General features: G+C 67.4%; 2 protein-coding genes across 2 annotated transcripts; both read right to left on the bottom strand.

Moving 5' to 3' along the window:
- Positions 1 to 568: 568 nt before the first annotated feature.
- On the bottom strand, positions 569 to 2,373 carry DNLZ (DNL-type zinc finger). The gene is made up of 3 exons (XM_070378749.1): positions 2,116 to 2,373; positions 1,562 to 1,701; positions 569 to 833 (listed from the first exon to the last, which is right to left on the bottom strand). Exons 1-3 carry the CDS (start codon positions 2,314 to 2,316, stop codon positions 665 to 667), a joined length of 510 nt encoding a protein of 169 aa, XP_070234850.1. The 5' UTR covers positions 2,317 to 2,373; the 3' UTR covers positions 569 to 664.
- A 133-nt stretch (positions 2,374 to 2,506) lies between these two features.
- CARD9 (caspase recruitment domain family member 9) lies at positions 2,507 to 9,714 on the bottom strand. Its single transcript, XM_070378748.1, has 13 exons — positions 9,562 to 9,714; positions 8,196 to 8,381; positions 7,866 to 8,003; positions 7,028 to 7,332; positions 6,779 to 6,958; positions 6,557 to 6,700; positions 6,322 to 6,447; positions 5,425 to 5,616; positions 5,016 to 5,057; positions 4,697 to 4,742; positions 3,398 to 3,474; positions 2,867 to 2,949; positions 2,507 to 2,781 (listed from the first exon to the last, which is right to left on the bottom strand). The coding sequence occupies exons 1-13, from the start codon at positions 9,566 to 9,568 to the stop codon at positions 2,682 to 2,684; spliced, it is 1,626 nt and encodes a 541-aa protein (XP_070234849.1). The 5' UTR covers positions 9,569 to 9,714; the 3' UTR covers positions 2,507 to 2,681.
- Between the last annotated feature and the right edge of the window lie 933 nt (positions 9,715 to 10,647).

Below are 10,647 nucleotides of genomic sequence, written 5' to 3'. Positions count from 1 at the left end.
TCACACAGCCTGGGGGCGGGGGGACAAGCACACGGCAGCCCCAGCCCCCAAACCGCTCGCCACCACAGCTGTCCAGCTTGTCTGTGGCCACAGTGAGCAGCCTGGTTGGCTGACGTTGCTTGGCTGATGGCCAAGGGTCAAGGCTGAGGTTGGCACCGGCTCACAGGTGCGTCTAGGTGGCACAGAAGGACCTGTGGGGCCTCCTGTGTAAGGCCAGAGGGACAGGACCCATGGTGGGGCTTCTGCCCCTCAGGGAGAACAGTGGCTAACTGGCCATCACGGTTGGGTCCTGGCATTTGGGGCAAGGCTGACCCACCCTGTGCCTGAGTCCTGTCTTTCCTTCTGTAACTCCTGACAAGGTGGCACTGTGAGCATCTTCATCAGAAAATAGGAAGACAGAGGCTCAGAGAGGCAAAGAGACCTGCCCAAGGCCACACAGTGCAGCCCTGGGGGTGGGGGTGGGGTAGGGCTCAGACTGCAACATCCAGCCCTCCCACTCAGATGCGGCCTCCAGCGTGCTTGTGACTCACTCTGACTCCAGAGGCAGGGATGACAGGAGAGCCCCAGGTCCCAGCCTCTGCAGTGAAGTCTGTTTATTGATGGAAAACAGGCACGTCCAGAGTAGCCCAGGGCTGGAGCACCCTTCTCCAAGGCAGAAGACGGGTCAGCTAGCCTCCGTCTTGCTGGGCTGGGTGGGATCCTGGTCCTCAGCCCCTTCCGCAGCAGTGGTGGGTTTGGGGGGCCCCGCAGCCTCTAAAAGGAGCTCCAGGGCCCCATCGCCAGCCACTCGGCGTACCTTCTCCCCTCTGGCTGCCAGGATTTCTTCAATATTCCTGAGAAAGAGGGAGGTGCTGTAACGCTTCTTGGCCGTTTTGCGTCTCGGGCCCTCAAGGGCACCCCAGGCCAAGCTCAAGTGTGTGGGTCCTGCACTGGTGTGGCATCAGGACCACCCGGTCAAGAGGCCCCTGAACAGTCCCTCACTGCGCGCTGCCCCTCACTGAACACTGCTCTCCACAAGGGGGCGAGGCTGACCTGCAGGACCAGAGCCCCGGACCACACTAGCTCACATCTGCCCCATCTGGTGCAGCCTGCCAGCCTCAGAGAGGACAGAAATGTGCATGCTAGGACCCCCACCCCATAGCAGATACTTAGGAAGGAGCGCCTTGTAGGGTCAAGGAAGGAACCACAAAGCGAAAGGTAAGCTGTTTAAGAGTCAACCTAGTCTGATCCCTCCTGTTGGGGGTAGGGGGACATGTCACCAGGTCCTGCTGCCTCTGAGGCTGGTATTGAGAGCAGAGGTCAGGCAGTGAAGCAGGGCCAAAGGGGGATGGCCTAGGGCAGAAGATCGCATACTTGGGGCATGCTTCCACCAAAAAGTTATCATGGTTCATCTGAATTTCAAGTTCAACCATGCATTTCTTGACAAGGAAGCTGGGCTCTGTAATCTCATTTAGAAGGGCGGTGCCCCAGGGACGGTGGGTGGGGCCACAGACTCAGGATGGACCAGGCTAGCCCGGGGGATACAGGCCTCTGTCCTCAGCCCTGCCCAGGCAGGCCTCACCTCTTGCCATCCAGGTCTGAGAACCAGCCCAGGTTGTCGGCGATGATGTGGTGGTTCTGGCAGCCCAGGCAAGTCACAATGACCACACCCTGGTGATAGGCGAGCTTGGAGATGCGCTTCGAGGACCTGGTCCCACAGACCTTGGGGAGACTCCAAAGTGAGGCCCTCCACACGGCCCCGCCCCTCCCCGAAGGCTTAGCCCCACCTCCGGAAGAATCTGTCACCCCAAGTGATAGCCCCACCCCTTCTGGAAGGCCCCGCCCCATCTTTGCCCCACCTCTGGAAGGATCTGTCACCCCAAGTGATAGCCCCACCCCTCCTGGAAGGCCCCGCCCCATCTTAGCCCCACCTCCGGAAGGATCCGCCCCCACTGGTAGCCCCACCTCTTCGCGCGTCCCCGCCCTCTCCCAGATGGATCCTCCCCCGAATGATAGCCCCACCCCTTCAGGGAGGTCCCGCCCCCTGTGGATGGCCCCACCCTCCGTCACAGTTCCGCAACACCAGATGCGGGTCCGGGCCCCTCCCTCCCGGCACCGCCCCCGCCACGGGCCCACCTTGCAGGTGTAGACAAGCTGGTAGTGCGCCGGCCCGGGTCCCGGCTCGGAGCTCAAGCGCCGCCAGCCCCACCCCCAGGCCCGCCTTGTCCCCGCGGCCTGCAGGCGGGCCCGGCGATCCCACAGCCACCTCGGGCTGGGCCCGCGGGGCCGCGCGCAGCTCAACAGTATCGGCACGTGGCTCAACGCCGCCCGCAGCATGCCTCCCGCCGGCCGCCCCGCCCCGCTGCCATATTGGAAGCGGGCAGCGGCGGAAGCGACCCTCCCCGGCTTCCGGCGCCGGTGGCGGGCAGTGCTCTGCTGCCCCCTGGCGGCCGGCGGTGAGCTCCGCTGCCCCTTGGCGGCCGGCGGCGCGTGCCGGCTGGCGCGGCGTCGAAAGAGGCGCGCTGGACCGAGACCATTGGAGGCGGCGATGTCCGGACCGCGGTAGTTTATTGACAAGGTTGCACTTTAAGGTCGCGGCACGTGTGCGCGTCCCACAGAACCCGCCCATGCTCGCCGACGAAGAGGCGGCCTGGGGGGGCCGCGCCTCCTCCCGCGACGGGGAGGGCTGGACGGGGGGCCGGCTAGGCGCCCTCGGTGTCGGTGTTGTCGCTGCCCGTGGTGTTCTCTCCGTCCGCCTCCCCCTGCCGCGCGCCGAGCTGCATCTTCCGGAGGGCCCGCTTCCTGCGGGAGACCGGACAGCGCAGGCGGGCGCGGGCTCGCATGAGGCCCCCGCCCGCAGCCCCACCCACCGCCCACGCGGGCCCACCTGCGGTAGTTCTCGAAGCTCTCCTTGAGGCGCCGCCGGCCCTTCTCCTTCTCTGGGGGCTCCCGGCCGTTCAGTCCTGCGTCCTGGAGGAGGGGCGAGGCTCGGCCTGTGGGCCCCACTCCCGGCCCTGGGGCTGCGCACTGGGGACCAGGTCGGCTGGGTGCGCTGTCCCTCTTTTCAGATGACACGACGGGCCCGGGGGCCCACGGCTCCAGGCCAGGGTTCCTTCCACTACAGTGTCTGGGGTGACCCCTTTTGTTGTCGGGCTCAGTGCAATGGAAAGGGAGGCCGAGTTCCACTCACTTAACGCTGAGCCCTGTCCAGAAGACTGGCCTGCTCCCTGCCCCCTGCCCAGCTTTGTCCACAAATGGGGGAGCCTCAGCTTCACCTCACTTTCCAAACACCCACACCCCAGGAGCCCGTGGGCAGAGCCTGGGATCAGCCCCCGGGTGTCCAGGTGGAGGAGTCACTCTCCGGTGTCCAGGCTGAGAACCTCCCCAGGGGCTTCCCAGGGACCCCAGGCAGCCTTACCTCTGGGGTCAGTGAAAGCTGTTCCTCCTGCAGAGCCACAGACGGCTGCTCCGGGCTCTCCCCGATGGCCAGGCTGCCTGGAAGGGAGAGTGCCTGTCGGTCCTGCCCAGCTGCCAGGCTCACACTGGTTGGTACCTCTTACCTCCTCAACCTGGGCCAGCCCTGTGCCACCTCCTGGGTCCTCACTTGGACCTGCCAGGATTCCCATTGTGTAGACACGGGGACTCAACGTTCACTTCTAACCCCCCGAGTAGACGGCTCAGGTGCCCTGGAAGCAGGGGCTGGGGTCCTAGGGCTCCCTCCATATCTGGAAGGGCCCAAGGCTCAGGACCCTCAGAAAAAGTGCTCTGATGGGCTGGCTCTCCAGAACTGTCCACAGTGGGGGGCGGGTATGGATCCCAGGTCTCAGGGACATGGGGGTGGGGGCGGCCCAGGCCCAGGTCTTCCCCTGAAGCTCACACCTTTCCCTCCTCCTTGGCCTCTACCCTGGACCCTGCCCCACCTCCTGCAAGGCGCCATGCCAGCCCAGGGTTGGGGCTCCCAGGCTGGCCAGCGGCCTTCACTGCCGACTCGTGGCCTGTGGGTCCTTCCTGCCCGTCCCCCGTGGGGGCTCGGTGGCTTCAAGCTTGCGTCTTTGGGCGGCAGCAGAGGGACCGAGTCCTCACTTCTCCATTTGCTGCCTCTTCCTCTTTCGGCGCCCCCCCAGCAGCTGGGGTCTGACGCTGAGGAAGTCTGTCTGGCTTCACACGCTACCTCTGTGGTAGCGCCCCTCCCCCCACCCCGCCCCCACCCTCCCAAATTCCCATCTGACACCCAGCTTCGGAGCCAGCCCCTCATCATCCCCCCGGGGCCACCCCACGCCCTGTGTCTAGGCAGGCAGAGTGATCCCGCCTCCGCCACCTGAAGCCCCCACTGCGGTCACCCGGAGCTGTACCCCCTTCCCTGTCTGTCCCCACTTCTTGGGAGGCTGCACCCGGGCAGTGGCCACTGCCCCGCTCTCTGCTCCAGAGGGCGGGTGCCCCTCCTCTCAGCATCCCCGGGCCGAGCGGAAGCTGACCGAGCCTGGGCCCCAGGCTCAAAGGGGGGTCCTGTCCGCTTTCTGGGGGTTGCTCATCCTTCTGAGCCCCAATGTGCCCATCTTTGAAATGAGGCATGAAGGTCATGGGTCCAGGGCTGGGGCGCGCATCCCCGGCACCAGCATCATGCAGCGTGTGTGCTGAAGGTCAAGACAGGAGCCAACTTGCCACCACGAGGAGGCCTTGGTCAGATTCCTCCGGGACAGGTGGCGGGTGTCCTCACCTTTGTCTGAGAGCTGGGTATCCTCCAGATCCTGAGGGGGCAAGAACTTCCCAAGAGACATGGGGCGATCAGACCGCCGCCCTGCCGGGAGCGGACCTGATGGTCCATGCTGCCCACCCCGGGTTGCGGTCCCCACCACCGTCCCCCGGTGCCAGCCTCTCAGGGAGGGACCTATGCTGCCCAGGTGGGCACAGAGCAGAGGGCAGGCAGTGCACAGCCAAGCTCCCAGAGCTTCGCGTACGGGACTGTGGTCTGGCGTAGGCTGTGGCCCAGAGCGTCCGGTGAAGCCCGCGCGGGCCTGACCTGCAGTCATGCTCACCTCCTGGGAATTCCTGGGTGAGCTGTCCTCCAGATCAGAGCTCTGCGGTCACAGAATAGGGGTCTGTCAGCAGGCTGTGAGGGAACCGAGCCACTCCTGGGCGTGGGGTGGGGTCCCGGGCCAGGCCCCCCACCAAGGAAGCCCCTCCCGGCTGGGCCTGGCCAGAATGTACCTCCCTGCCCGCTCATCGTGCCCAGCCCTGAGCTGCGCCAGCCCTGCAGCAACCCTCCAGGGGGGCTCGGCGAGGAGCCAACCTTCCGGAGAGAGGAGGGGCTCAGGAAGGGCCAGGGACCCCTGGCGGCTCCTCCCCGGGGCTCTGTGGCCTCCAGGACACACCTGCTCCTGCGTGGCTGCACCCCCCGCCCCCCTCCAGCACCCCCGTGGCAGGGCTGACCCTGCGGAGGCCCACCAGGATGAGCGCGTCTAGCTGCCGCCGCCGGAGCTTGCCCTCCACGGCCAGCAGCTGGCCCTCGCGCTGGAACAGCTGCAGCTGGAGCTCGTCCACCTTCTCACTCAGCTCGCGGACCTGTTTCCGCAGCGCGTCCTTGTCCTGCAGGCTGCGTGCATGCTGCGCGTGCAGCTCCTCCCGCATCAGGGTGGCCTGCAGGCAGAGGGGGCAGGGCAAGCGTCAGGGTGGGACCCTTGCTGAGCCTCCTTGTGAGCGTGGCCTGGCCCCACGCCCCAGGACACACGCACACCTCCCTGGCTTTCATTTCCCCTCCCGATCTCTCACTTCTCAGCACAGTCTGATTTCTAGCAACGCTCCCGGGAGAATTTCCAGCAACGAGGCTGCGGAGGGGCCAGGCAGGGCCAGCGGCGGCCCCTTCCCCTCTTCCCTGAGGACAGCGCTCACGTTTGGGGCGTTTGTAAACACGACCCAGGTTCACTACGGGAAGTGCGGACCGTTCAGAAAACAAAGGAGATGACCGCCTCCCCCGAAGTGCCCCCGGCCACCCTGCTCCCGCGTTTCCTGTTTCACGGGCGCACTTGGCACCGAGAACACAATCGTTGACGGCCGTGTGATGTTCTTCAGAGTGAACACCCCATGTGCTCTCACGCCCGCCCTCCTCAATGGGGACGCTGAGGTCAGCCCAGGCAGCTGGCCCGAAGTGACCAGCCAGGGAGGCCGCGGCTGCAGGAAGACTTGGAGAAAGCCACCCTCTGTCTCCAGCAATGATCCCTGAAGCTAAGCCACACACCCCTGTGTCAGCGCTCATGGCTTTGAAGGAGCAGGAACCGCTTCTGTCGGAGCTCATTAAAGGCTGCCTTGACGACCGCCTCCCCCGAAAGGCTGGCATGGCCCTACCTGGTCCCTTTCAATGGCAACCTCCTCCATCTGCTGCAGGATGGCCTCGATGCGGTCCTTGTACATCTTGGAGTCCCTCCGCAGGGCCAGGCACTGCAGCTCCAACGTCTCCTTCTCCTCCGCGCTCTGCGGAAGACGCCAGCTAGACAGCCAGCCCCAGTGGCCGGGCTGGAGGGCAGCTCCCGGCCACGGCTGGCCCCCCGACAGCACCCCCACGCGAGGCCCCGCTGCCTACCCGGGTGCGTAGGGCCTCGGCCTGGCGCAGGTCCTTGCGCAGGGAGAAGATGGTGGCGGCCTGCTGCTGCAGGTCCCGCTGCACCCGCTGCCAGTCCTCCTCTGGCACCTGGACGTGGGGGCGGCCCGGGTCCGCCTTCCCCTCCTGTGGGTGAAGGGAGAGGGTGGTGGGGGGACGGGCCCGGCTCCCCCCAAGCCCGCCGCCGCCGGCCCGGAGGCCCACCTGCACCGAGGCCTCCAGGCCCTGCACGCGCGCCTGCAGCAGCGCCTTCTCCTGCTGCAGCTCCCAGAGCAGCTCCTGGCTGGGCCGCAGCTCCATGGCGTGCCTGAGCTTCAGCGTGTGCTTGCGCTCAACCCTGCAGTCGTCTTCCGCCCTCATGAGGCTGTGCTTCAGCCGGTCGATCTGCGGGGAGCGGGGGTGCTGTCAGTGTCGGCCGGGGCCCTGCCCCACCCCACCCCCCGCCCCAGGCACCTCCAGCAGCAGCCCGCGGTGCCCCGTGAGGGCCGCGTCGCGCTCCTCGCTCTGGCGGGCCAGGCGCAGGGCCAGGTCGTAGTTCTCGTCCTTGCAGCGCTGGAGCTCGCGGCTGCCCGCCTCGCAGGCCTCCTTGAGCCGCTGCACACGCTCCTGGAGCTTGCGCAGCAGGCTGTCCTTCACACGCAGCTCCTCGGCGAGGTCGTCTCTGGAGCCCAGCAGCGCCGTCAGCTCCTGCACCTTCCTCTGCAGCTTCATCACCTCGCTCATTAGCAGCTGCGTCAGGCCTGACTCGCCAGAGGCGTCTGCAGAGCGGGCGGGATCAGATGGCGCCCCCACTCGAGGACCGAGTGGCTCCGGGGCGGCTTGGCCAAGGGGTCAGCTCCCCGCCCGGGGGATAAACTGAGGCGCGGACTCACCTCCGGGCCCTGTTCCCACCCACCCCACCGACCCCACCAGGGCAGGACAGCCCGGGGTCTGGGCGTCCATCCCTCTCTAATTCTGTCTTGGTGGAGAGGTGGGAGGACGTGACCCCGCTGGCTTCTCGGGCAGGGCTTCGGCGAGGTCAGAGGGCCTTCTGGGTAGAAGGGGCTCTGGGCCAAGCATCAGCCTGTGCCTCCCCCCTCCCACAGGCCCCACCCTGGGGCTCGGGCTCCCTTTCCTGCAGCCTCTGCCCCTCCACGAGCTCAGGCCGGCGGGATGGGAGGGACGCCCACACAGGGCCGGAAGCTGGCAGCCCCCACGTGAGGCTCACTCCTTTCCTTTCACCGGCGGTTTACGCATCAGGGGACCAGGTTCCCCTGCCCCTCGCGCTCCCAGGCCTGCACCCACCGCTCACCGATGATCACGGAGAAGACGCGGGTGGGCTCCTTGCCCGTGACTTTCCTGTAGAGCTGCGGGTAGTACAGCTCCAGGCTCTCGAGGAAGGCCACGTAGCCCTTGTGGCCCGTCCGCTGCAGGATGTCCAGGAGCACTCCTGTGACTCAGAGAGGACGCATGTGGTGGCCCACGAGGCTGCAGAGGGGGCCAGCCTGGCCCCACCTTGGGGCGCTCCCAGGGGCGTCTGCCGTGTGGGGAGCGGGCATAGTGGCAGGCAGACGGGGCGGAGGCAGGGTGAGGGTCGGGGGACCAGGGTGGGGGGCAGAGTGCGGCCGCCCGCGGCACTGACCCACTTTCCGCTTGCGGGTGACCAGGTTGGGGTCGCTGAGCACCTGCTCCTCGTCGTCGGGGCTCAGCACGTTGCACTGGCGCAGGTAGGGCGTCACGCGGGCGGGGTCGATGGCAGAGATGAGCTTCACCCGGAAGCCCTCCAGGGCGCTCCAGCACGCGTCCTCGTTCTCATAGTCGGACATGGCTGGGGTGGGGGGCGGCCGCTGCTGAGCCGCGGGCCCGCGGGGGCCCAGGCCAGCCGTCTCGGCCGTGGCGGGGGGAGCCCCCTGCTGCCGTCGACTCACCCAGCATCTCCCCTCGCCTCCCCAGGCCCTGCTGCCGACCCTCCAGGCGCCCTGGGCTTTCTCTCCCAAGGGACCCTGGTAAGCGTCAGGGGTGGCGTGGAGATGCTCCAGGGTCAGGGTGGTGTCCAGGAGGACACAGTCGCCAGCCCCGCGGCCCTCCTCTGGCCCTGCCCGACCCCCCAGGACACCCCAAGTGCTGTGGGGCTGGCGGGAGGCACGTGAGGGAGGGGGCCAGTGCCGGGCACCCGGGCCCCAGGCTGTGCTTCGGGACTTCCTCCTTGCCCGCGGGACAGCAGCCCTCACGTCCAATCCTCCCAGCCTCCCTTCTTCCGGTGATGCAACAGTTGCCCAGCAGCTACTGGGCCGTTCCCGCCCGGGTCAGGCTTGGCGACGCGGTGCCCTCCAGGAAGGGTGCCTGTGGACGGCCCGCTGGAGGGTGCAGGCCTGGGTGTCCTGGGAGGGGTGGGCTCCCGGGCCCTGGGCCCTAGCTGTCAGGGCTCCTCTACACCTCCCGGACGAGGCCTCGCTCTTGAGGGCTGCCCAGCCAGCTCTCCACCAGGAGACCCCCCCTACGCCGGAACGGCCCACTGCACCTCCCTCCTGCTCCATGTCCAGAAGCCCCTCTCTCCAGGGCTAGGCTGAGCTGGGGGCAGCCGCGGGTTGCCTCCTCCTGGCAGCGGGGATGGAGACCCTGACCCCGCCACCTCCCACTAAGCTTCCGATCCGTGGCGGCAAGAGAAGGACAAGCCTCCAGCTCACAGGGAACGGGCTACACTCCTAGGGACGAGGGTGGCGGCAGGTTCGGGCTGCACCGCCTGCCCGGGGCAGACGAGGCGCTGAATGAAAGCACCCCCGGGCCGGCCCCTGCCTGCCCAGCCTGACGTCTATGCATCCTGCACCTGCCGACCCCCACGGCTCCCTCTGCTGAAGCGACAGGCCGGCACAGGGTGGCCGTGGAGCAGGGACAGGCCACATAGCCAGGACTCCCTGGTGCCCCGCTGGGTCTGCCCCACACCCCGTCCCCTGCTCCAGGCCCGAGCTTGGGGCGCCACCTGAGGGAAGGGCATTGGGTCAGCCTACCTTGCATCCGCCTGGGGGGCACCTGCACGCCTGTCTGTCGGATTCAGTGCCGTGCCGGCTGCCAGGACGGAGGCGGGCAGAGCTGGGGGGGGAGAGCCCAGGGTGCACTTCCTGACGGGCCCAACTCACCCCAGAGGCAGGGGGGACCGTTCCCCCCGCAGCCTCCTGATTCGCCCTGAGCAGGGCGGCCCCGGGAGGCGGGGATAGGGAAGTGGAAGCTGCTGGGAGCACCGGGCGGGAGGGCCAGCCAAGGTTCTCCCCGGGGCTGGACGAGGCCAAGCCACCATCCAGCCCACTGTATTCCCGTGAGGACTGCAGCCTGGCATCTGTGGCGGGTACAGGGCTGGAGCCGCCGCACTCACCTCACATCCCTGCCAGCCCCTGGGCAGCCTCGTCCACTCCCAGGAGCAGCCCTTCTCCACAACATGGGGGACGGTGACAGCCAGGCCCTGGGACGCGGAGCCTGGCCCCCAGCCCCACTAGGCCGGCCCTACTGGCTGAACCAAGAGCTGCCTGCTGCCGGGCTGAGCGCCAGCTCCGGGAAGGGGCCGCAGCTGGTGGGCAGCAGCCTGACCACGGCTGCTGGCTTCCTGTGCTCGCTTCCTGGGGGTCCTGAGCCTCAGCCCCCGGGGTTTCCTTTGCCTCCTGGCCCAGCAGGCTAATCCCTGGAAGTCCTGGTGGGCTCCCCTTGGGGGAGTTGTGCTCAGGGGTGGGGTGGGGGGTCCTCCCGGTGCAGGAGAGGAGTGAGCTGCGCCCTGGCCCTGCACACCGGTGGCAGGCAGGACGCCGGGCCCAGGCCCTCGCTGAGCCACAGCTCTCACTTTGTGCAGCGGGGCTGTGGAGGGACCTTCCTCACAGTGTGCTTGAAAGTTAAGTATCTGGGAATCAAATAACAAACGTCTTAACCCCAGGTCAGAGGAAGTCACAAGGAAAAGTGGAATTGGTGACTTGAGGACCAGGCACCAATGCACACGCCTGGGCGGGCGAGTCAGCCCGTGGCTGCGCGACCGGTGGGGTCTGGGCGTGGAGGAAAGGGAGTCAGGTGACCCCGGGGACTGCTGTCTGGGGGGCGGGGGCCCCGTTCCT

This window comes from Bos mutus, chromosome 11 (assembly GCF_027580195.1).
Source record: "Bos mutus isolate GX-2022 chromosome 11, NWIPB_WYAK_1.1, whole genome shotgun sequence".
In the NCBI taxonomy this organism is placed as follows: domain Eukaryota; kingdom Metazoa; phylum Chordata; class Mammalia; order Artiodactyla; family Bovidae; genus Bos; species Bos mutus.
This window is presented reverse-complemented; position numbering and strand designations above follow the sequence as displayed.

Coding starts and splice junctions, on each gene's coding strand:
- DNLZ (XM_070378749.1), bottom strand. CDS start 2,316: ATGCTGCGGGCGGCGTTGAGCCACGTGCCGATACTGTTGAGCTGCGCG. Junction 1,702..2,115: donor AGCTTGTCTACACCTGCAAG/GTGGGCCCGTGG, acceptor AGTCTCCCCAAG/GTCTGTGGGACCAGGTCCTC. Junction 834..1,561: donor TCAGACCTGGATGGCAAGAG/GTGAGGCCTGCC, acceptor CCTCTTTCTCAG/GAATATTGAAGAAATCCTGG.
- CARD9 (XM_070378748.1), bottom strand. Junction 3,475..4,696: donor TACCCAGCTCTCAGACAAAG/GTGAGGACACCC, acceptor TCTCCCTTCCAG/GCAGCCTGGCCATCGGGGAG. Junction 2,950..3,397: donor AGCTTTCACTGACCCCAGAG/GTAAGGCTGCCT, acceptor CCCCTCCTCCAG/GACGCAGGACTGAACGGCCG.